General features: G+C 39.1%; 1 protein-coding gene across 11 annotated transcripts in view; it reads left to right on the forward strand.

The window, feature by feature from the left end:
* rbfox1 (RNA binding fox-1 homolog 1) overlaps nt 1-26,656 on the forward strand; it is a 315,653-nt gene that overhangs the window by 148,768 nt on the left and 140,229 nt on the right. For 9 of the 11 annotated variants that reach the window (XR_002275544.1, XR_002275543.1, XM_020608180.1 and 6 more), the window contains exon 1: nt 14,261-14,719. The exons of the other annotated variants lie outside the window; for them this stretch is intronic. Coding sequence is in view for 7 of the 9 variants with exons in the window: in XM_020608180.1 (XP_020463836.1) it covers nt 14,432-14,719 (288 nt within the window). In the remaining 2 variants the exon portion in view is untranslated. Of the gene's footprint in view, nt 1-14,260; nt 14,720-26,656 lie in introns of those variants that run through there. 11 annotated transcript variants of the gene reach the window in all.

Consider the following 26,656-nt stretch of genomic DNA (forward strand, 5'->3'; position numbering starts at 1 on the left):
ACTCCATATTGCAGCAGAACAGCAGAAATATGATGTGGGTGCAAGGCTGGCTGACGGGTATTAATGGCAGGCACTGCAGCAACGAGAACAGAGCACTGTACTGATAGAAAATAGAAAATAAAAACTGCATGTATGCGCAAAGGCACTCAAAGCTCTAGTAGATCTACAAATATTTCATTGAATAGTTGGGTTCATAATGTTCACATTTTACTTTAGTTTCATAGTAATACTTCAAGTTCCCTTTAGTATAGAAACATTTAATCTATGACCTATGATGTAATTTTGTACAGCTTAAGGACATTTTAAGGGTTGATTAATGTACAGTTTTATTTGCTTATCTCTATAGTGTGCAATAATGTTGCACCATTTACTTGGCAGTAAAGTGTTACCAGTTTCTTTTTCACAAAACTGGTGGTGTAGCCTAGATCATATAGTAAAAATGTGCTGCTTTTAAAAAAATCTAACAGACTGACAATAGTGTTTGCACCAGAGTCGCCATACCTCCAGAAATCACAATGAAGTGATTACAGTGTCCTACAGATGCAACCACTCAGAACTGCGCTTCCCAGCCGAATGGCTTTCAGCTGCCGTGCAGCTGGCATGTAGTTCCCATCAGTCTTCCGGGAGCCCCCACTTTCCTGTTGCCTGATAAGCCGGGTCTCGATTCTACCATGAACACGCCCATTAAAGGCCAAGTCCTTGATTTGCATGGTGCCACCATTAGATGGTGCTTTGTTCTCAAGAACACACAAACCAGAGCGTATATATCTTGTGTTAACATGAAACAATCATATTATAATGAGGTTAGCAAATACTTTTTCTCATGGAGGCAGCAATACACTGCCATAGGTGGCTTTCTTGTGTGTACTATAAAATATAATCCTGCAGGTGCCACTGACTGTGACGGAGATGGACATTGATTAATGTGTAGGCAGTTACTGCCATCCAAGCGCATCAGCTTGGTCCGGCAGTTCTACTATATTCATCCACCAGCAGTTCTGGACATTAACAGAAGGATCAAATTATCAGTCAGCCTCTGTAGTAAACTACAACAAACACTGCTCCACCTGATGGATATATACAATACTGCAGGCAGCTTGTACACATGGTGCTTAGGAGCGTTAACAAGGCAGCATTGCGATCACTGTGTCATCACAGAGGATACACGTAAGAGCAGGGGCTGTGCATGTACCTGTTATGGATCGAGCATGGTTCCACTGTGGTCCAGCCAGCAATTTAAGATTGCTGCAAAACCATGACATACACCGTGATACAGAAAGATGTCAAGTGGAAAAGGTCTGACCTTCTCTCTGGAGTTTTCTTATCATCACCGATGTGCAGAATCTAGATGCAATAGGGAAGCACCAATGCCGATACCAGTATCGGGTATCGGGTCAGATACCACCTTCTCTTACTGTACTCACTACTATGCTCCAATACCAATTAACAGCGATATTAATTAGCCTCACACTGGCTCAGCTGGTCGTCAGGTGCCAGAGAATAAATTTCAGCGGTTCGAGAATATTTTAAGATAAGTGATGACAATAAAAGTAAAGCTGACTGCATGACTCTGTTGTGTGTGTGAGTGCTCCTTCCTCCCTTTCTCACACAGACATGCAGGCAAGAGGTCACATTTTACACAAACGTCAACACTCGATATGTGCTACAACACCAACAGCAATGGAGAGATTAATTAATCAAACCTGTTAAAGTAACAAAACACAATAACTTGCAGAAATGTGATGTCTTTGTTCTCCCTGCGGTCACAATTCCTGGTCCCTTTCATTCTTCTAAAACTACCACGGTCCTTGTTATGCTGATTGTATTGAATTGTTGTGAATGGGAAGAAAAACACTAAGTTTATGTAGTTAACGGTGACATCAAATGAGCTCTGTGTATGAAAATGGGTTGAATTCTTTTAGACTTGGAGACTGAGACCAGCAGCTCCTCTGTAGCAGAGCAGGTGTGTTTCCAGCACAGAGGACAGGATGGAGCCACAGACGGCAGACAGTTTAAAATAAGAACATTATATTAAACATTTAAATTGCTGACTGTGATATCATGTGTTCCTAAACTGTGACATTCTAGTCAGGGGGTTGGGAAATCATTAGATCCTAATACAGGGTCACACTCCTACAAAGGTTCAAATCCACTGTATTACAGTGTGCTTTGTATCAGGCTACAGATATTCAGTCAGCTACACGTTATTCAGTAGGAATGGTGCCAATTCTGTGCTTTCAGGTAATTTGCACAGCCTCCTGTTACATAGGATATGTTATTTAATCCCCATCAGAAAGTAAACTGTCTTTAAAGGCATTGCACTTTTATGGTAAATGTAGTTCTTTTCAGTGGAAACATTGTATCATTAAGTATTTTTACTTGATACTCTATTGGCAAATACTCAAATGTAAGTACTTGTACTTTTACTGGGTCTGAAAAAAGTGGTATCGGTGCATCCCTAAATTGCACATACTGCTTCTGAGGCTACTCCAGCTTTGCACTGGCAAAAAAATAAAGCCGCATTTTATCATTTGCAAAAATCTGCCACAAGCATGTGTTTTCTTTCATTTGCTGGTCCACTTCTTTGTCCAAAATTTGCCTCCTACCTGTTTTGCCCAGCACCCATCTTGATTGTTTCACGCAAGTAACCGTCACTATTTACAGAAGTGTACTTCCCTGCTTGCTGGGCTCCGGCGGGGCTCATTCAGCCACATCTGACTTGTTATCGGTCCTGTCATCAAGCTTGAAGCGTTTCCACACTGTGCTTCACTCAGTGGAGCTTGTGAAAAGACAGGCTTCTCTGCCTATCAGGTTGCACCAGGCAGTCTGTACTAACACACACACACACACAAGACAATGTGTGCTATATATTAGCTTAGAGTTGGGGGTAGTCTATTCCCCATGCCCTGAACGGTACTTTCCTCCTCAGCCATCTTCTAAGATTCAATCAATAGCAGCTAGTTCACCACAGATAGGGGACTCCATGTGTCTATGTGAGTGTTTTTTTTATATATCTGTGTTCACATGGAGGCCATATTGAGTTGGAGTGATGGTGGACAAAGGATGAGGTATGCAAGGTATGTCCTCCAACCTATACAATCCATATGGTCATTTATCCCTTCCCTCTCACATGTGCGTATTATTAAAAAGAACTCCTATGGGTTGTGGGAGGAATTGCAATAATCCCACCAAAATTAATGACAATGTATATTGCACTACCAAGCTTTGCAGACCTTTGTTGTCATTGAAACAGTCATAAACGCAATGGATAGCTAGCAGGCCAGTTGGCAGCAAGCTAATGGAACTTTGTCATGTTGGAAACTGTCATAAATATGGTGCTATGATTATGAAACCATCTTGGTTTCATTACATTTTGCCACACAAAACACCTGGTTAGGGTTTAGGAACAAAATATATTGGTTAGGTTAAGGCATAGAAACTATTTGGTTATGTTTAGGTACAAAAATGATAGTCACTATCTTACTACTTTCTAATTTCACCCATGTGGTGTGGTACAGTGGTATGGAGTACCAGAGAGAGCAGCTGTGATCTGTGAAAATTTGGCAGTAACAAGACTGAAAAGGTAGGGTTAAATAGCAGTAATGAGCTAAGTGTGCATACAGCATAATTAAGTGTTATGATATTTTTCTATTATAAAACTGGCATGTGATGCCTCATTATTGAATGCGAGCACTAAATATCAATAATGAAAGCAATTTGTGAGCAGGAAATGCTATCAACAAATGCTGAGTCATAAAAAAAAGATTGCTGTTACTTGCATTCCATTGACTTTGTTTCGGTCTTTTTACAAAAAAAAAAACAAAAAATACTAAAAGCAGCCATGTGGTTGGATACACCACCAACAAGGCAAAGAACCCAGAGTTACAGTTTTAAAAGTTGCTGAAAATAAAAACAAAGCTTTAGAAGGTGGATAAGATGTGAGGCGTTAACAGGACGAACGAGGAAACAGATGCTGGCACTTGTTATGTCTTTGTGTGCTGCAAACATGTTCATATGGTTGCAGGTGCCTTAGTGCCTACAATAGCTTGCTATCGGGAGGAGAATTAGCATTGCAGTTTATGGTATTTATTTCCAAAATAGAGTCAGATCTAGATAGACAGTGGGGTGCAGTTGATAAATCAAATGATAATGGAACAAGTTAGCTGTTAGAATGTAGGCTGTGTGTTAACAAGCTACTAAGGCGCTTGCAAATGTCACTGCATAGCTTTCTGATTTATATCACAAGTTTCATACTGTCAAAATGATTCAAATATAGTAACTTAACCTGATATTTGGAAATTTGTCTTAATAGTGACAAAATGCTTGCTGTACACAAAGGCATATCGAGCATCAGGCATGGGCGGATCCCCAGAATCTAATTGGACACCCCTGGTGTAACCCCTGTCAGAGTCAAAATGTGAAGCTTGTCAGTATTAATAAATGAAAAATGAAAAACAGACAAATTATTGCCATAAATATAACATTTTCGATAAGCATGGTCTTCAACTGGCAAGTAATCAAGAAAACAGACAGACTGTACAAATAGAAAAGCAGTCACACCCCTAATCAGGGAACCACACAGTACCAGGTGACTGTGCTTCTCTCTGTCTGTCTTTTTTGATTACTTGCCTGACAAAGACCATGTTGGTTGAAACGTAGCTGCTTGTTTTTGCTGGTTTTCTAATAAATAGTGTGCAGCATGCAGACATTTTTATTCATGTTTTTGGTACTAATAAAATGTACAAGTGCAATTGTCGATATCTGGATTTTAAAAATTGGTGACTGAATTGTTCAAACAAAAAAGAATATTAATCGAAAAATCCTTTTTTTCTCCTTCCCTAAATATGTCAGTCCAAAATCTCCAGTAGGTGTTCAGTTGTGTTGAGATCTGGTGACTTTGAAGGCTATGAGCATATGATTCACATCATTATCACTTTATGACCCAATCATCATTGTCTGAACCACGCCCCATGGATAAGGGCACTGTCATTCTGGAAGACACAACTCATTTATTTGGTTTTTTCATTTACTTTGTCATTCATCTGTATATGACTACGAATACACACTATGGAGTTACACTCCCACTACATATTAAGATGACTGATCTTTATGCCTTTTCTTGGTGAATTTAATAACATTAAATGATTGGCCTAACAAAATTAATGTCAGTTTTAAGTGACCACAGTTAATACAGAAAGAAATATTTGATTCTTTATCAATCATGACATCACAATAAGCTGGTTTTAGCTGGTGACTGCATAATCACCCCCTCACCCTTGCCTCCCTCATTCCTGGCAGCACTTCAGCCCTTTCCTTGTGAACTTGCTTGAAGAAGTATTCATACATGCATAATTTAGTATGCTTGAGATTTACTTTTGCTTGGGTCATGATCAACATTTTATCTTTGAATTTTTAGGAGCTGCACAATTAACTTTCTAGGTGTCTGATGATTTCTGAGTCCATTCCTATGAGCACATCTGATTTCAGTAGTGCTAACATCCAGTTAGTTTATACTCAGTTTGGACCCAGGACTTGCCTACTTTATCAGGTCCATTGCCTTCAGTTACATTAATATTTCTCCAGCATTGATTCTCCAGTTTGTCAGAGTAACCCCCACCTATTGGTGTATATATTCGGTCAGTTTTTTGGCATTTCCATTAACATTTACTCCCTATTACTTTTATATCATCACTGTGAGCTTGTAAGAACTTTGGCTAGTCTTTTGAATACATAAGATAGAAATGAACTGGGTCAGGGCCTGACCACAGATCTGGCTGTGATAGGCAGCAGGATATGTAGAAGTCTAACACATCACTGTCTGTCTTTTTTGCTGGCAGAGGTCACCATCATGTTTTGTAGCGTGCATGTATAGAATGTGTCTAGATACGTATATTCCCACTTGTAGCTTGAATAGCAGTGTGTTCCATTCAAGAGCTAGTAGAAACCATGAAGCCATCCAGAGACCATTTTTGCTAGATTTTATTCCTAATACTACATAACACAGTCTAATGCCTGATCTTATCTTATATTTAGGGCATAATTAATGCACTGTATAAATTCTTCACACGATCACATTAAAGGGTATTTAAATATGGATAAAGAAAAATAAACAACTCAATAATGAAAATACTGATTTTAGGGTAAAATTACAAAACGTGTTGACTTCATACAAAATATATATACATATACATCTCCCAGGCATATTCCTATATCCAATATCCTAAATCCTATATCCAATTTTGTTATGTGGTCACTGTTACATCATAGGTTTGGCTGGTCAGTCTAACCTGAATCAAATACTTACACAAGTGAAATCATAGCAGTACCCTCAACAGGTATTTTCAGGGTTATTTACTTCATTTTGTTCTTAATTTAATCTTTGTCAGCAGGGATGCAGTCGGCAGAGAGGAAAAATAAAAAAGAAACATCTCTGTACAATTTTGTGTAATTTCTTTTGTCAACAAGATAACTGTAGTTTGGGACAATATGTACAACAATTTCCTACTGTGCATGCATATGTGTGGCACATGATGGGACATGAGAGGGCTCTGGCTTGTTCCCTGGTTGACTCACTGACTTACTCTGTACACTACTACCGTTTGCTTTAGAAAAGGTCAAATCCCTTGAGGAGAAGCCAGTGCCTGCACTCCTTTGTAACACACACACACACACACACACACACACGCACTTATGTCTTTGTAAGGACTCTCATTGACATAATGCATTCCCTAGCCCATTACCATAACACTTAACCATCAGAACTAAATGCCTAACCTAAATTTAATTTTAACTTGAATGCTAAAATCAAGTCTTAACCCTCAAAAGGTGTTTCAGAAAGTGAGGGCCGGTAAATAAATACATTTTTGGTCCTCACATAGAGCAAATGCAAGAACACACACACACACACCAAGACTTTACACTATTCATTCAGTTACCTTTTCAAAGAAGCTTCATTGATTTAGCTCAGAGTGATAATAATTTTCATTTTCATCAAATTCACTTCTGAGTGCTTTGGCTGGTCTTCTAGTGGTATCACAGCAACATTTAAGAATACACCAAAAACACACATACCAAAATATATTATACCCACTAGGCGCCATAATCACAATGAAAATGCCTGTGGGCCACTTGGTTAACAAACCTGAATTCTGATAATCTTTTAAGTAGAGAAGCTGTAAAAATTGACCCTTTGTATCTGTCTTACCTGGCTAACTTTATAGCAAAACAGAAGCACAGGGGGCAAGAATAAGGGCTGTTATTTCTCACTTGCCATATTTCCTCATAACTTCAGATTGTTCCTCAAAATCATCATGATTACATAGGATTGCAGTGGTATACCAGTTTAATAGCATAGTTTTACAGCCCACCTGTCAAACTCTGAGACGGGTGCCACATGCACACATGCAGCATACAAATGGAAGCAAACTGTCTCGTTTGCGAGACTCTTTTCTAACAAAATGAAGTATTAAGTGAGCTCAAGGATTTCTTTGAGTGGACATAATCTCCAGGCCATTGCGTGTTCATGTGTACTTGCCTGACATCCACTGGTGCCCCCATCATATTAGCAAAATGTTATATTGCCTTGTTATGTATATTTTCAGTAAAGCTTATTTAAAAAAAAAACAGGCCTACTGGTGCCGTTGCAAAAGTGGAATTTTTCGACTGTGCATGGTTTTGTGGAAATATTTTACCTCCTGCTGCTGCACTGTTACCAGAGGATGTAGAGAAAAATACAGGGCCTGAGGTTACTGCATGTCTGGGAATGTTCCTGTACAGGGACTCCCTGTTTTACCTGACCGGGTCTAACCTATAGACAACCCCCACAGAGGTGAATGATCAGCTCATCAACGCTGGATTCTCCTGGAGCACAATATCTGTGTATCTGCTGCATGTGATGTGTTGCTACCAGCGGATTAATGATCCATGATGTTATTGTGCTACCTAGTGGAATTAATTTTACTACTTTGAGACTATATGTGGTCATGTGGGAGAAGACAGTGACCACCGGTTGGATTTACTGATCTTGGAGCTACTTGACAGGGAGTGATGTTTCCTCTACATAGTGGGATTTAACAGCAAGTTAAAAAACATGTTGCATGTCTGTTAATGCCTTGTTTCTGTAATGTTAGAGAGAATTGTTGTAAGGCTGGAGGAGTTACTATGTCAGCATTATGCCAGTTAAAATATAAGGTTTTTCAATTACATGCCTTATTTAAAGTGTTACAAATCGCGGTTTGCCGTCCACTTGCAACACCGGCGACAGGAGTTGTGAGCGTTCATGAACTATCCTCTCATTTTTTGGAAGAGGCTCTCTGGGTTTATCATTCTGAAATGATTACAAACTATTTGGAGTTATGAGGGGTGCAGAGCTAATCTAGAGGTACCCAAGATTACAACATTAAATGGATGGAAACGAGCAAAGTGAGCATGCCATGAGAACTTCAGGTACAGACAGGATCAGTGTGGCTGCGCCGTTGCGCACCTATTGATAATCGTTTAGAGCATTGTGACGGAATGTCTCACTATTGTCAGAAGTTTTACAAACCACTCAATCGATTATTGGAGAAAATAATCAGCAGATTAATCCGTAATGAAAATAATCACTAGTTGCACTTGGATATAAAATAGTTAAGCAGAGCTCCACCTCAGCCAGCTTTAACAGTGCATGAGTCATAGGCTGTTAATGTAATGATATAATATATATAATAGTATAACAGTATAAGATATATAATATAACAGTTTTCTGCCTTAAGTAGCCTAATTCTACTTTTAGAAGTACATTTTTGTGATCCTTTTTCTTAACATTTTCAATGCCAGTCTTTTACTTGTAAAAGAGTAGGCTGCTTTTACAATATGATAGTATTATTTTACTTAAGTAAAATATGTGAATACCTGCTCTACTGCTGATGCTAAGATGCAAACTAACATGCTTTAGTTTTATGTTTTTATTAAAAGTGTGTTTATACTTTTTATTCTTAAGGATCAATCTAGTGCTGCAATCCAGCTCAGTCAACTGTCACAGTCACTTGCAATAAAAACATCCACTGTTTTCATTCCTTTGAGAGTCATCGTAGCTGATAATAAGAGTAATTGTGTAATACAGTGAATCTATGACATTTTCTGAGATGGTTATCATACCATGAAAATCTCATACCGTTACAATCCTACTTCTGTATCAGAAGTACAGTACTTCAGTTATTTATACAAATGTGTATTATAACTTAGATATGATGTGAGTGAAAAAAAAAACACTGTAAGGTATCAAATACTAAAGTTACATCACAAATTGTGTACTTGCCTACTAAATAGCAGGCTAAAATGTATATTCAAGAGAAGTAGTATGTCCCAATTCTTAGTATGCCAAAATACAGTATGTTTGCAGGTACTACCCAGATGGCCTGCATAACTTTGTGGTATGAAAGTGACGGACACAATACTTTCCCATCATCAGGTGTCTCTATATTTTTGTTCTCCTGAGCTTGTTTCCAACATTAGATGAAGTAAGAAAAGCAAACAATGTGTTCATTTTTTAAAAGTTATGAATACCAGTTTGGCCAAATCCTAAAGGCTGTTATGTGATCAACATTGAGAGTACTCATTTGGAGTACCTGAAAAAAAAAATATAATTTGAAAAATCTCAAAACCTTACACAAAAATCAGATTTAAGAGCTAGGAAGGAAGCAGAGGTTTCTTCATGCTCCTTTCCTTTAGTCTCCACCCAGCTTTCACAAATTAGATAATCAGTTACTTCAAACAGCTTAAATAACTGCCAGTATTTACGCAGTGTACACACACACACACACACACACACACACACACACACACACACACACACACACCTCATTACATGGTGCCATATTTATTTTGCTGAGAGAGTCCTGCTTCTGTAGTCTGCTTTACAAAAAGAGGGCAGTCCTTCCTGCTGCACTGTTTAATTGAAGGAACAGACTCTCTCCCTGCTTTAATTACAAGCCATCAAGCCAGTGGAGGAAAACCCTGAGATATGGCTACTTTCTCTCTGCAAAGACAACCAATTATGGGAGTAAATTGGAATAGCTGGGTTGAAATGTTTGTTGGTTCTGCACAGTGGGGAGACCCAGTAAACCGTTGTTGCCATTTATTTTGTCTTTCAAAACTGTACTTTTGACAAAAAACAGATCAAATCCTGCACATTGCTCATCTGTTTTTCCGTTTTTCCCCAATTCGTTTCATTCTTTCCATTATTTTTTGTTTTTGCCTGCAGCATTGATTACTTGATCCTATGCACCTGCAAAAAGACAACATGGTATGCAAGAACTTTGATGTAAAACTCTACTTCTTTAATGGGAACAGGCACTGTTAGCTGTACGTATAAGTTTCATTGTCTGTAATATCTTGTACTTCATAAAATAAGAAAAAATATATATAAAATATGAAAAGCTGTGTGTCATTTTAATCATACTGTGCTTAGCATTAGCATTAGCATAATCAACACCCCAGTATCTGTATACAAGGCTATATTATTCAAGTTTGTTGGCAAGTGACATTGGCAAAAATGTTACCAAAGAGTAAAAAGAACAACATTGCAGGGAGCTCCCTAGGTTGTCATATGGCTTAGACGCATAATACCTCCGGCCGTGGCTATTGCTGGCGCAGGAGCGTTATATTTTCTGGTTGTCCATCTGTTCATACAATTCCTGTTAATGTGATGTGTCAGCAACGCCTTGAGGGAATTTCTTCAGATTTGGTGCAAATGTTCACTTGGACCCAAAGAAGAACTGATTAGATTTTGGTGGTCAAAGGTCAAGGTCAGTGACCTTGCTTCTATCCCATACCAGTGAATTTGACTGGTTGGCAGAGGCATACAAACAGTCTTTGATATTTTTTGATATTCTTTTTTTTTTGTGATCAAGTCACTTTTCCATTACTTTTCTGCACATATTATTCACCATTGTTTTTACACTCATTCTGATATGTTGCCTTTTTACATTTATTCGACTTAGAAGCTCCACAGAAAACCTTATAGACCCTGCACCTAAGCCTTTCTATGGAAGGAAAAAGTCCTGCTTTGTAGTGTGGAGCTTCAGGTCGTGTTGATAGAAATCAGCAGTAAAAAACAAGAACACATTTTGCAGTGTCAGTAGCAGGGATGCCGAGAGTCAGTCAGAGTTGGGAGTGCTGAAACGAATGGTCTATAAAATGACACAGTACAAAATGTTGAGCTGTATATTCATAATCTGGGTGACTTACAGTAGTTAACTTTTTACATCAATTTTATAACAGAAAGCAAACTTGAACACCAATATAGGGTTTGTCATTGCAGCCACAGCAACTAACGGAGGAAGAGGGATCGTGACAACGCCTGGATGTGGGCGAGAGAGATGTAAAGCATATCAAGGTTATCATAGCTTATAGCAATGCCGCAAAGTGAGAATACAGCCAATTGATACAGGAGATGAGCATATATAAGATACTGTGTCTTCAGCCAGGAATGGACCTGATCATATGAGACAGCTGTCAGTGTTATCAAGGACTCCAGTCTACAGTTCCCTGAATACTATAGCATAATAATATCTATATCTCTCTGCAGTAAAGAAAAATCAAGGGCATTATTTGAGAATTTACAGTAACTGAGAAAAGTGTATATTGTGTGTACTTGAATATTTTCATTTTTTGTTACTTCATACTTTTGACTTAACTATATTTTAGAGGCAAATTTTGTGCTTGTTACTAGACTACATTTATTTTTATAACTTTAGTTACTAGTTACTTTTCATAACCAGTGAATAGTGTTCAGCATCTTCAGCCTGGTGGAGTGGGCCTGAAGACTCCGATACACACAAAGGCAGGAGTCTAAAGTGAGAGTGTGCGGGGTGGGAGGTGTCATCAGCAATGCTGATGGCTCTGCGGGTGTTGAAGATGTCCTTCTGCAGGAGGCAGAGGGGCACCGATGATCTTGCTGGCTGTTTTCACTGCATTACAGGGCCCTTCTACAGGAGCCAGTACAGGCTCTGTATCACACCGTGATGCAGCCAGTGATGATGCTCTCAATGGTGCCCCAGTAGAAGGAGCACATGATGGGGGGTGGGGCACTGGCTCTCCTCAGTTTGCAGAGGGAGTAGAGGCGTGTTTGAGCTTTCTTGGCCGGTGATGTGGTGTTGTTGGTCCAGGAGAGGTCCTCAGAGATGTGCACCCCCCAGGAACTTGGTACTGCTCATTCTCTCCACTACAGCATTGTCAATGGTCAGTGGTGTATGCTTTAGAGGTTTTCTTCTGAAGTCCACAATGATCTTTTTAGTCTTCCCCACATTGAGGGAGAGGTTGTTGTCCTTACACCACTAAGTTGGCACACCTCACTCCTGTATTGTTGGTAATGGGGACAACTACAGTCATGTCATCCGCAAACTTGACAGTGTTGTTGGTGCTGTAGGTTGGCACAGAGTCGTGGGTCAGCAGTGTGAAGAGCAATGGGCTGAACACATACCCCTGTGGAGCCCCTGTGCTCATCATGATGGTCTTGGAGATGTTGCTGCCAACCCACACATTTTGTGGCCTCCCTGTTAGCACCTAGTCCAGCACCCAGTTACAGAGAGAGGTTTTGAGTCCCAAGGGTCCAAGTTTTTGGTAAGCTGCTGTGGAATTATTGTTTGGAATGCTGAACTGCCATTCTGCTTGTTTGTTTGGCCCAACGTCTCCTCCACTTTAGTTTTCTCATCTTCATACAATTGTGTATCTTGGTTACAGTAGTGGCTCTTGAAGGCAATTCATACATGCAGTTTTTGGATGCGACGCAAATTATTTCAAGTAGGCCCTCATCCTCCACAATGTTAATCGGCCTGTAAGCTGTAGCCACCCACTTAGCTATTGCTGTTGTCCAGGTATCTTTTTTGCAAACTATCCAGCATGGTCTGCCTTTGGCGAGGGGGAGGAGGGCTCTCTACATCAGCTGTGTGCTTGGTCAGCAAGTGGTATTTAAGACTTGACATATTCCGGTGGTAACTCAGTTCAAATCAGCAGTAAATACAAATAACTTTAGTCCTGTCGAGAGAACCATCTGGCAGGGTTTTGAAACTGAACTTGCCATTCAAAAGACCTTTTTCTTTGTCAATTTCTGCTCATTTCTGCTGCTGCATCGCTTCCTGAGTTCCCAAACTATGCGGCAGACTGAGGGCCATAATCGCACAATGTGTGTGTGTTAACCACATGTCAAAACAATTAGTGGCATTAAAGTGAATTTGTGTTAACTCATTATTATCATGTTAACTTTGACAGACCAAATTTTTATCTATTAAAATCACAATTTTTTCACTATAAGTTCTTTAATTTTTTAGAATCAGCTGTAAATTTTAGTTGGTATATGAAATATTGTCAGCTGAAATGACAGCTGCTACTGAATATTTTAAATATCCAAGTACACATTTCAAATTGCTAGAGCTGTGATTCTAGTTATAACTAACATAATTTGTTTTTCACAAACTACAAGAGTTAGGGTTTTAATCAGCAAATGTGATTTTCTGACCTAAAACAATGACTATCACTGGGAAAGCGATTCATCTATATCTTTATGTCTAATGCCTATTTACAGTATATGGGAGCTGGTTTGGTTAATGGTAGGCTCTCTAGATGCTGTCAAAATAGTCACTTTGAAAAAAATCACAATAATGTGTAATTTTATGTATGAAAAAATAGACAGCTTGTCTCTTTGTTTTTCAGAACACAGTGAGAAATCTGGCTCGAGACGGCTGATCTGAATTTTTAACTATGAGTCTAAATAAGCAGGGACTTGAACAGTAATTGGAATTTCCTAGTTTAATTTTTAAAGTGGCACTAAAATGATTTTACAAAGGTTATGGTGACTCCTGCTCTGCCTGTGAAAACAGCTGTATAATGTTGCCTTGTTACTTATGAGAAAATAACTCAAGATGATACCATGTGATGTCATCAAGTTTATTTGGGAATGTGGACTATAAATTTAGCTTCTTTGATTCTTTTTTTTTTCCAACAACAGCAATTTACACCATTTTATCTGAATCAACCCTCTGGAAAAAGAGAGAGGGAGGCTTGTGTTATTGCTGCAGTCAGCATCCAGATTGCTTTCAGTAACACATGTCAGAGAACTTCATCACAAGGGGGGGGGGTCAGCTTTTTTTTTTTTTTTTGCAGGAAACAACACATGTACATACAAACAGCTGAATGCTCTCTCTCTCCCTCTCTCTCTCTCTTTCTCTGACACACACACGCACAATTTTCTGCCTCCCTCACGCTCCAGTGATCGCAGTCACGCTGACTGCTGGCTTGCCTCCACACATACATAAACGCACACACTGACTCTCTCTCACACACACTGAGTCACACACACTGCAGTAGAGCTCTCTCTCTCTTACTCTCTCTTTCCCCCGCTCTCTCTCTTGGCCAGTCCTTGTCCCACCTTCTTGCGAGCTGAAAACACTCCATGGTATGGGACCGGCTGCTGCTTCATTTGAAGCTCCATCTCTCTGCTCACTCTTTACCAATCATTCTTTCGCTTTCTTTCTTTCTGTCTCACTCACTGCTCATCCTGCTGCTCTCTCTACCTCACCGCTCAGATCAGGGTTGTGTATTGTTGGGGTTGAGGGGGTTTGTGTTGTCAGCTAAAGAAGGGAACATGCAGCATCCTGGAGGAACATGCGTGGCATTACCAAACGTGGACGCCTGCCCTCAGCTGTCCTGTGCTGCCCTCACTTTCATGTATTTACAGCAGGTGAGTGTGTGTGCCATTTTGTCTACATTCATTTACATCTTTACTCTATGTGCCATTATCTGCTGCTGCTGCTACTACTGCTGCTAGACATTGGATGTGGCATGGAACAAAACAAACTGTGTGTGTGTACTTCCAGGGCAAAACAAGAGAAATATAAAGTGTGTGTAAATACGTAGTGCCAGCTATTGGCAGTTTGAGAAGCATCACTCCTACTTGTCCTGTGTACAGTGATGCAGGGGCTCTTGTATCCAGTGAAAGTGAAACAGGTAGAAATCTACTTCCAGGCAAGGTTCTGTGATGTTCACAGGGATTGGGACCATCCTGTTCTGTATTCTAGATTGTTTATAATCTGTAAAAAGCATAAAGTTTAGCGCAATGTCAACAAGGTACACCTGTGTGTGTGTGTGTGTATTAAAATCATTGTCTGATTTTTCATATAGAACAGTTTTTGAGAATACATAAAGTTCACAGTGCTAGAATAACAGTGATTTCATCTTTGAGATGCTTACAAATTATTTTAGCTAAAGAACAACCATATACTTAAAGTACATTTTTGACAAGTTTGAGATATGGACATTTTTCTTACTTTTTTTTTCTCACCTGATCCTAATTGAAATTACAATACAATTTTACAATACAAGACTATCTTTTAAAATCCTTACAGAAAGCAAAATTAAATAAAACAAAACAAACAAACACACAAAAAAGCCCATAAATAATTGGATTTGATTGTTGTCCAAACAGTTTGAGAGTGTCAGAAGGTTCCCAGCTGAAGTTGGGTGATGTCTGGCAAAGGGTATAGTTAAGTAAAATTATTTTGAGGTTAGTATTTAAGTTAGAGTATTATTAGTTTGATTAATGATATATGGAAATCGGTGGTTTCCAGATTTAAAAAGAAATGTTTTCATTTTTCATTCTCTGTTTGAAAATGCACAACACGACTGTTTTCTACTTTCCGGACATGTTTCAAATCTAATTTCCAGAAATCAGCTTGCTTCCATACAATCTATGCTGTTCTGCATTCTAACATGTAGTGGGGAAAAACTGGCACTTTTTAAATGTAAGAATGAATTTATATATCAGAGGCTAATTGACAGCAGTAAGAAGTAAAAAACATTAATTGCAAAAGCATCTTAGTTTTCAAAACTGTTTAAATATTGTTGCAGAGATACTACTGCTAGCGATTAAACTAGCCTGTGAACTAAATTAGAAATATTTGTGTGTAAAAAAAAACATGCATATTTTATGTGTATAAAAATGAATATACAATCTGTTTTTCTCTGACTTAAGAAGCTGCTGAATGGAAACATGATCATGTCTGCAGGAACAAGGTTCACACTCTCCAGGCTGCTTCTTCTTTATACTGGTCTCATTTTCTTGATCACCACACAACAAGCAGTCATCAGCTGTGATGAGTCCAAGTAGATGCCCTAAACTGTTATACATCTGTCAGTGTGTGTTCCATGCAGTGTAGTGTCAGACTTGTTGCAGGGACTCTGTCCCATTGAAAACAGCTGCACAATGAGCAGGAGCACATGAGCTTATTTACATTTGATGATTCAGGACAGGGACAGCCAGCACATCAGTGCAATGTATGAAGCAGTAATTTGTCATTACAAAATCAACTGATTATTTTACACTATGTGTCCTGAAAGTATAATTGGATATATTGCATTGAAACTAAAACAAAACAGTGGTCAGTTCTTTTATGTGGTGTAAATAAAAAGTCTAAATGAAAAAAATAAAAATAAACCAAATCCAAGCTATTTAAGTCAACGTATACGTAGAAATAGAAAAACATAATAAATAAATAAAAATAATAGTAAAAATGTAATTAAACTATAAAATTAGAGAAAAGAAGGCAGGTTACAGTAGCTGTATTTTGAGAGATATTTTGACAGTTCTAGGATCTGTACGAGCCATGGTCCCTGGACCTGCAGTCGGGAGTGGCCTGGTAGAGGAGGGGGTGTGAAATGATAGTTTGAGTAGGAGGCAGTGTTTTGGTCATCTGATTTAATTACAGATTTAACTATCAAGTTATGGTAGGTAACATTACATTAAAAAAAAAAAAACATAGAAAGGCAGTCATTCCTGAATTATACTCAAGTTTTAAAAGGCGATAAAAAAACATATGGCTTAATATTTTGATTGACACATTTTCACCCTGAGCATTGTTTCATTGTTTGTTGTGTCTTGTTGCTTTTCTTTCTTTTCTTTCTCCTCTATCCACTCACCCCAACCGGTTGAGGCAGAAGGCCGCCCACCAAGAGCTGGGGTCTGTCGGAGGTTTCTTCCGTTAAAGGGAGTTTTTCCTCCCCACTGTCGCCAAGTGCTTGCTCAAGGGGGATTTGTTGGGTTTTCCCTTTGTAATAATAGTGATAACAGTAAGGTCTATACCTTATTTTGTAAAATGTCCTGAGATGACTTTTGTTGTGATTTGGCGCTATACAAATAAAATTTGATTTGATTGTACATGTTTTAGATGTTACAGATTTGGCATAAACACACTGTAAATGTTAAAAAAATACAGCTAGCAGTCTTAAGTCTTTGTCATTATTATTGTGTTCTTTGCTATTTCATTTGCTTGTTTTCATCTTCTAAGATGTTCAGGCATGGATGAACACATGTATGCTTGTGTAGGTGTGTTTAGAAAAAAATACCAATAATTTTGGGTTGTATATGCAGATAGTATAGAATTATGCTTTTATATGAGGCTTGATTTACAAAGTGATCATATCTATTTTGATGTATTTTGAAATTTGATGCATTACATCCTTTATTGTAATTGGAAAAAGTGTCGTAGTGTAGGTAGTGTACGAAAACCAAAACTGAAGTACTTGATGAAAAAGACATTGCAGAAAAGGGATCACAGGTGATATTACAGAAGCCAGTGATACTACTAATAATTTAGTAAACAAGTGTAAAAATGTTCTCATCTCCCACTGTGGCAGAGACAGAGAGGCGATAAAGGCCATACACATGCATTTTCATCAGAGATGCATTGTATATAATCCCCAGTAAACAAAAGAAAAGTTGCATGAAGTATGCAATAAGTTCCTGATGTTGTTCACAATTAATTCTTATTTTAAAGTGTTAAAGTGTTTCTTTCTGACACAATGCAAATCATTTGCCATTTGGCATCAAACCCAAGCTCTTAATATACTTTACACCTGGCAAGGAATTACACTTTTTATTTTCAAGCACATTGGCATTGTGGGCCTTCTGCCGCCGCATCTGGAAAGCAGAGAAAGAGAAAGGATATGCAAAGGAGTGAATAAGAAGAAATCAAAGTGTGACTGAGCAAAAGCCTGAAGCAGAGGAATATTTTAACAGTGCTTAGGGATGAAAGAGCTAAATGACGAGCAGAGAAAATGACCTGCATTCTGACAATTTGTCATTAAGCAACTTTCTTCTATTAGTCTCGTTTCTTCATGCAGCTCTTTGTGTGTGTGTGTGTGTGTGTGTGTGTGTGTGAGAGAGAGAGAGAGAGCAAGAGGGAGCTTTTGTTTTCAGATTGCAGTATTCCAGACTGTGCTAATGTGTTGGCATGTTATGCCAGAGCATTGTGTGTGTGTGTTTGCGTGTGTGATTTCACAGGGAATCTGGGTCTTTGAAGCTATATATAGTTAAGCCGTGTAAGATATTTTGCATACATCTGAAGGCCTTCAGGGATCCTCTGTGTGTTTGTGTGTGTGTGTGTGAGCACACGCATGTGTGTATGCGCCTATGCTTCCATGTGGATATATATTTTCGAACAGCAGTGCACATTACAAGGGTGATCTCTCAATTTATTTGAACGCATGCATTAAATGGTTTTGTTCTTTTCAGAATATCACAGAAATGCATGAAATACACACACACACAGCCTTTAATTATGTACACACACTGTTTTCCTGATTCTTGCATGTTTATGAATGTTGTTGTGGAAAGTCAGTCTTGGGTATACACTCCCAGCCAGTTGCAGAGAAAAGACCGTGACAGTCCATGAGGAGAAGAAGTGATGATGTCACGGCAGCACTGCACAGTACTGTTACATATGATGGTCCCAAGACTTGTAGAAAAAGGATGATAGGAAGAATTTTAGCATTGGCAAATAATAACAAAGTTTAATAACAAACAAAAAAATCAAGACCAGTCCTTTATAAAGAATATTAGCTATTTTGTAATAGTAATTGTAAAATGTATATTTGTTCCAGTCACTATGGATACTTTACAGTCTTTAGGAAGAAAATTAAAATGCCAAGAAAGGAAAAGATTAAAATAGATCATGGGGGTCATTTCAGCCATTTTAAAGCACATATACTGTGTTATATAGCTGAACATGGTGTCTACTGCCTGAAATACAGTACAATGCTGTCCTGTGCTGCCATCTTTCTGACTACTGACACTTCAGTAGCGCAGTGGCTAAATAAGTTTTTACTGCAATTGTCCATCTTTGTCCTGTCTCTGTTTCTATCTTGCTTGTTTGTGTGTGTGTGTGTGTGTGTGTGTGTGTGTGTGTGTGTCTAATTTTAAATCAAACCATTTCTATTTTTATATCACAGGGGAGATTTTCTGTTGTGATTCATCCTGGGGATGCAGTGACTATTTTTACACATCACTCCTGTTTTTTCATTGAAAAGAATTGCGCATATTTTTAGCTATAAATTAAAATATCACTTGTATTACAAGAATGAGCTGGGTGAATTACTGGTCATTGGTGTTCGCTAATAAGCAGTATCTACGTAATTTAAAATTAACTGCTTAGCTGATGCACCCACCTTAAAATTCAGTGCTTCGCCTCCCTAATCACACGTGTGCATTTATGATCAGGATAATTTTGTTTTTGGCAGTAAGACAAATTGTTATCGTGGCACTAATTTCCATGGCCAAGGCATACATTCTTTCTATATAGTTCCATGTTGAATCAGCAGGATGAATGTCCTGCCTAAGATCCTGACTGTGCAGAATCAGCTCTGTGATGCAAACCACATTGCTGATCAAAACATTGTAGCCAATGAACAGTTCTGTCAGCTTTATAGTTTACCCGCTGAAGCTGACCTTCATTTTAGCACATGAATGCACCACCAGATGTCTTCACAGATCACTCTGCCATTTTAATGCTATTAAAACGTTAAGCCTATAATTTTAATGAAAACTAGTGCGAGTGTGTGTTTCATTATGATGCAGTAGATATATTAAGCAAGTTTCAAGTCTATCTGAGTTGGTTTTGATGGAGTACTGAGCTACTGACAGACTTCTGGGATGCAAGATAAGTACAAAAGATAAAAAGGTAAAAAAGTACTGCCTGCATGAATCGGGAAATGGTTGTCAGATTCAAGATTTACTGGGCTGATTGTGCTGCAGAACCAGTCTTGTGTCCAGCAGTTATGTCTGTTTCAAAAAGTCGCTAGATGATGTAATGTACAAATTTGCATATTGGTGGCGTCATCACATCCTTAAGACACCCATGCAAGAAACTGAATCAAACCTAACAGAAGTACTGTAATATAAAACTGTAATAACAATCTAAGTTTAAAGTCTGTTAAGTATCCTGTCCATAAAGTTGCTAGTTGCAGAAAGGTTTTTAAAAGCTGATAACTCTAGGGCCAAAATCACTAAGTTGGCAACACTGACAACCCGTTCAAAGTTGTTCAAGCTTGCTTTGCTGATGCTGATCTCAGAACTCATTCAGACTCGCTCTCCCTCGACACTTCCCTTATCAGCAGGTACGAGTTCTCGTTCAGACTCGTTCTGCTGATGCTAGTATCACTGTTTGTACTAAACTTGCTCTCCCTCCACATGTCCCATATCTGCCCCGTTAGCAGTTGCGCACGGCAGCAGGGCTTGTCTTCTTTGTTGATGTACCAGAGTCACAGTAGAGTAGAACTAGTGCTTGTTAGCTGTTAGCCTTAGCTTATTAGCATGTTAGCTTTTCACCTGTGGCTATTGTTTGCCTTCAGGGGTTACTGTAACTTTGGCTGTATGTATTTGCTACAGATACTGTTCAGTATTACACCCAGACTATACACAGTTTTTGATATAACCAATAGATTTTTAAAAAAACATTTTACAATTTTTTATACTTTAAAATGGGTCAATTTGACCCGCAACATAACAGGAGGGTTAAATATGACCAGCTACTATTGCACAACATAGGTTATAATACATGTGTTGATGAGCTACATTTTATTCACTTGAAAAAGTATGCAAATAAAAATCAGCAATATCAGAAAATGAATTATTCTGTGATGTTGTAAAGGATCGACTAAATAAAGTTGATACCAATGGGAGGATTAAAAATGCTTTACTTCCACTGGCCATGTATGTAGGCACATATATCGGATACTGAAAAATTCAAAAGGTTTGATTCATGTTGCCTAATAACCCATACATACTGTGGGTAACCATAATAATCAAACTTCCTGGCACTAGTCTGTTCTACTGTACTATAGGTTAGTTTTTAGTACAGGCACAACCAGAGCACACCATAATGATGCCACTTTTTTTTTCTCCAAAAGAGGTAAAAGAATGATTGCATAATAGCGTAGGTGTTACGGGTCTTGATTTCTGAATATATATTATGTTACTGTTTTCTCATTAATTGACATGATTATATAGGATTATCTATGGCTATAACATTTGCCCTCTGACATGGCTACTAATTTCCATTGTTATTCTACCTCATCAGAGAATGAAGTCAGTCTAAAATTTGATTGTCTGTGAATTTCCAGCTGACTAACTTTAATGTATGTAAATGTGTCATTGTAGGAAAAGTGTTTTCACGGCCCTTGAAATGAGCCACAACCTAACTGTGCATGTGCACATGCACATCATAGGTGCACTCTGGTACTTCAACAAATAGCACTACACTCAAATGAACGTGTCACCGCGGGAGCTTGAGTGTTCCTGATTTAGATATGTTCAGGGACCTTTGTTATGTCTCTTTCCCCTTCAATTTCTCCACTATTATAAAATGCCGCCAAAAATAGTCTTGTTAGAAAAAAAGTTTTTCTATGTAGTGCTAATTAGGAAGTCCTCCTTAAAACTAGTGAACACAGCATGTCAGTCAGTTTAGAAACAAGTAATCAGTTTCTTCACTACAAATGGGCCAAGTATCGTTTTCACAGAGCTGTGTGCTGTTGTAGGGGAAAGTGAGCCCTTTTTGAGAAGCATCTCTTGTTCAAAGATCAGATTAAAGTGCTATCATCAGATCTGTAGCGAGACAGAGCGAGAGCCCTGGGTAATAGAGAGATAGTATCTGTTAGGATTTGCTGTTGCTTTTCTACTTTTTATTTCATTTTTGTCTGACTTCCAACCATTTACCAGTCATGAACAAATGACAACTCACAGTAGGGACTCTGTGACAACTATTTAATTTTTTGCTGAAGGAAGCTTGTGTTGTTTCTTCCTTCCTTTCTTTCTTTTTTTGAAGTACTGTATGTGGAAGGCTGTTTTAACTTTTACTCATCCCGTGTTTGTGTATGCGTATGATTGTCTTAGAAAATTAAATAATAAATATGATAAAAGAATAAAATAAAGAGAACACGAGTCTTGCTGTACACACAGGGGAACAAACCTTATCTCAGTTTTTAGAGATTTACATCATTAGTAGAAACAATGAGCTTGGAGTTGAAAGGCACCCGCAGAGGAATGAAGCCACAGTACTGAGAAGCACAGTAATTTAGTGTTAGTTTTGATGTTCTCACAGGATTTGCTGTCAATAACAAAAATAACCTCATCATTTAATGTACACACAATGCCGTCAGTCCTCATGCACACCTAATCATCAGTTCTCTCAGTGTAACCTGGACATATAACATATTATACCTTGTGTGCTGATAACTAACTACTGATAATTAATTTTCTGTACTTTCATATACCACATTGTGTTCTTTTGAACAGTTGTCTGGTTTTAGATCTCAAATGTATAGGGTAGGTCTAGAGCACCGTCAGATCAAATTCATATTTACTTTTGTTATTTGAAACTTAGGGGTGGTGAAATATTGCATTACTCATGTCTGTGCTCCCACAGTCATTGACAAAATATTGGCACCCCTGCATTTCTGTCAGGTAATGTACCACTCCTCTAAGAAAATGATTGCAGTCACAAATTCTTTACTATGTTTATTTATTTTATGTTTTTTTGCATTTGAACAACCCAAAAAAAGCAGAGGAAAAAAGGCAAATCTGATCCATTCCACACAGAACTCCAAAAATGGACTGGACAGAATTATTGAAACCTTTTCAAAATCATCAGAAATACAACTATTTGTTGAAATAGTTGTATTTCAAGCATGTGATGCTCCTTTAATTTGTAATGAAACACATGTGTAGCAATCAACAGCTGCTGGCAATGTAGAAATTACAACTAGCTAAAACAGAGAAAAGTTGGCTCAATCAAGAATTGTCTGAGGATTTGAGAACCATAATAGTGGAAAAGCATGGACAGTCTCAGAGCTGCAAGTCCATCTCCAGAGATCTGGTTGTTCCTGTGTCCACTGTGCGCAACATTATCAAGAAGCTTACAGCTCATGGTGCTGTAGCTAATCTCCAGACCCTATCACCCTTAGGGACAGGATGCGGAGCTCAGTTACCCGTTAGGAGCTCGGAGCAGAGCTGCTGCTCTTCCATGTTGAGCGGAACCAGTTGTGGTGGCTTGGGCACCTGTTTAGGATGCCCCCTGGGGAGGTATTCCCTCCGGGAGAAGGCCTCAGGGCAGACCCAGGACATGTTGGAGAGACTATGTCTCCTGGCTGGCCTGGGAACGTCTTGGGGTTCCTCCTGAAGAACTAGAGAAGGTGTGTGGGGAGAGGGAAGTCTGGGAGGCTCTGCTCGGACTACTGCCCCCGTGACCCGGTCTCGGATAAAGCGGACGAAGATGCTATCACCAGTGTGTCTGCACTGATAGATAAAAACACTGTTTAACATCCAATACCCTAACTAACAAAAATGCATGGCATGTCGTTATGGTACATTAACTGGCCCAAATTTGAACATGAATAGCAGTGAATGCTCATGCTAACAAAGTAGTTTTCTTCCCATGGGCGTTCACGTTCCAACCATCCCCCTTATGTAAATGGTCAATGCAGTGCCTTTGCCGGATGATGTCACCATCTGGTGCGGTGAACGCTGAACCAGATCCAACTTTTTCACTGCACAGGGCTACATTGTTTTGCTGGATCCCCCTGCAGTGCTGGCGCCGGCTGTGGTGAACGCAGTCCCCTATAGAAATCAATGGGGAGAGCTGTTTTTTTTCACACATTTGAAACTGAGTCTGAACTTGGCCTTACTCCTCAGTGGGTGCTAAATGCTTTATTCAATATTAGAGGCTCTCTGGAAAATTCTGCAAGTTATATTTTCCATTATTTCTAATTAAATTTCTAATTCCACTTCTCGTAGTGTCAGTTGTCAAAACTGTTATTCTAATAACATATCTAATATAGTTAACATTTAAACTGAGGTATTTTCTATTTTATGGTCTTTTTTTTGCATATTTGTATAGGGCAAGAAACACTAATGGATTTTTGTATAGGGATATAAATCTGGAATGGCATGTAGCCATTTTATAATGTTTTACTAAAAATTTGTTCCTCCAACTGAAATTGTGTAGCAATTACCCCATGTGTATGTATCACCGATATGGCTGAATGAGTGTCTATGTCCTTTTCTGAGGTGCTGTCATTTGCTCTTCATTGCCATTGCCCATTTCTCTCTCTCGTTGTCTCTAACACACACACACACACACACACTCACACAGTCCATGGCTGGGTTCATGTAATGACACGCCAGCGCTGTACGGATGAATGGAGTGGAAGATGGAAAGAGAGAAAGCGGGGGAATAGAGAGTGATGAAAGCAAAGGATGAAGAAAGCGGATTAGAAAGGAGAAGGAACTGAGAAGTAGGCCAAAGGCAACCAGCTTTAGTCTTCTATGTTCAAAAATATATTTCCACACATTGTATAAAAATGCAGGGAGACAGCTGTGGAAACTGCTGTGATAACCAGAAAGTTTGCTCCCTGCTGGATGCTGTTGTCAACATACTCAAAGACAGTTTATATGACAAATTACAATGTTTTTATTTTTATTTACACATATTTCTCTACTTTCCAGTCTCTACTGTGTTTGGTCTTGATATTTTGACTTAGTCCCGGTGGGGTTTTTTAACCTTTCATAATCATTTTTTTTGGCAGAGTTCTCAGAGTTCATCTCTCAGAATTCATTCAGTTCAATTCAACTTTTGTTATATACTTGGTATAGGCATTGGTGTGGTCCAACCCTAGAAGTGATTAGATTTTGGCTGAAAAAGGTCAAAGGTCAAGGTCACAAAAAAATAACAAAAAAAAACCCATCTTTAAATTAAAAAAAATATTCATATTTCAGACAAAAGCTACCGAAATCATGTTTTGTTTGAAATTTGTAGGGTGGCAGTGTCTCTCGCCAGACCATTTAAATTTTACATTGAAAACCATCATAACTTGGTCTATAATAAAGATAGAACCCTGAAATATTCAGGTAAGATGCAGAGTAAAACTCATACCCTAAAAGATGATTCGATCCAGATCAAGGATTTTGTATTGTTCTGGATCTTGTTTTTCAGAAGGGCCCCATTTGCATGAGCAAATGTTGTGCCTTGTCAAGTCAAGTCAAGTCAAGTGTTTATTGTGAGGAAATGTGTTTCCCTGTACAATGAAATTCCTACTTTGCCATCCACACATATGCCACACAATATAAATGAAATATAAAGTACATACGTAGGTGACACAAAATCTAAGGCACTTTAAAACAGCCAGTGAAAGAAGAATAATGAAAAATACAACAAAAACACAATATAATGAAGAGAGAATGTTACATGTGAGCTGTGTGTGCAAACAGTCAACAGTGAGTGTGCAATTATGCATGTGCAAACTGAGTGTGTAAACAGTACAGGTGGAATTACGTGAAGTAGTTCCTGAGTCAGCTGTTTAGAACTCTGATGGCATTTGGAAAGAAAGAGTTTTTCAGTCTAGCAGTCCTGCATTTCACACTCCTGTACCTTAGGCCCGAGGGTAGAGGTGTGAACGTTCCATGATAGAAGTGGATGGAGTCTTTGATTATGGAGGCAGCTTTCCTGTGGACTATGCAGTGGTAGAGGGCAGTGGAGTCCTGGTGATTTTCTCCGCAGTCTTGGAGTCTGGAGGCACTTCATAGTAATTGGGGTGAGTGCCACTGGCCTGTAGTCATTCAGGCAGGTGACCGGGCTCTTCTTGGGAAAAGGGATGATAGTTGTGGTCTTAAAGCAGGTGGGAACAATGCTCTGGGAACAATGCTCTGGCTGAGGGAGAGGTTGAAAATGGTGGTGAGAACAACTGCCAGCTCACTGGCACAGGCTCTGAGCACCCTCCCAGGGATGTTTTCCGGTCCTGCTGCTTTGCGGGGGTTGATTTTCCTCAGGACAATGCGTACCTGGCCTGTTGATACAATTAATGGCGGGGAGGTGGGGGGTTGGGTGGTCCAGGTGTGTGTGTGCTTCCTCTCTGTGCTGTAGCTGGAGGTCTAAAAGCAGGTGTAGAAGGTGTCGAGGTCATCCGGCAGGCTGTCTGTGGAGCTGATGATGCTGGTGGTGGTCCTGTAGTCTGTGATGTGCTGCAGGCCTTGCCACATTCGTCCGGAGTCAGCAGTAGAATAGAAGCCATTCAGCTTCTCTCTGTACTGCCTCTTGGCCGCTGTGATGGCTTTCCTCAGTCTGTACCTCACCACTTTGTACTCCATCTCATTGCCTGATCTGAATGCATGAGAGCGAGCACGCAGCATGTGACGTACCTGACAGTTTATCCAGGGCTTCTGGTTGGGAAACCTCCTGACTTGTATGGTGGGCACAATGTTGTCAGCACAGGTACTAATGTACCTGGTCACATACTCAGCATAATCCTGTACGCTGACAGAAAAGTCCTGCAGCTTTAAACACATCTAGTCTGT

Source organism: Monopterus albus, unplaced genomic scaffold (genome assembly GCF_001952655.1).
Source record: "Monopterus albus unplaced genomic scaffold, M_albus_1.0 scaffold92.1, whole genome shotgun sequence".
Taxonomy (NCBI): domain Eukaryota; kingdom Metazoa; phylum Chordata; class Actinopteri; order Synbranchiformes; family Synbranchidae; genus Monopterus; species Monopterus albus.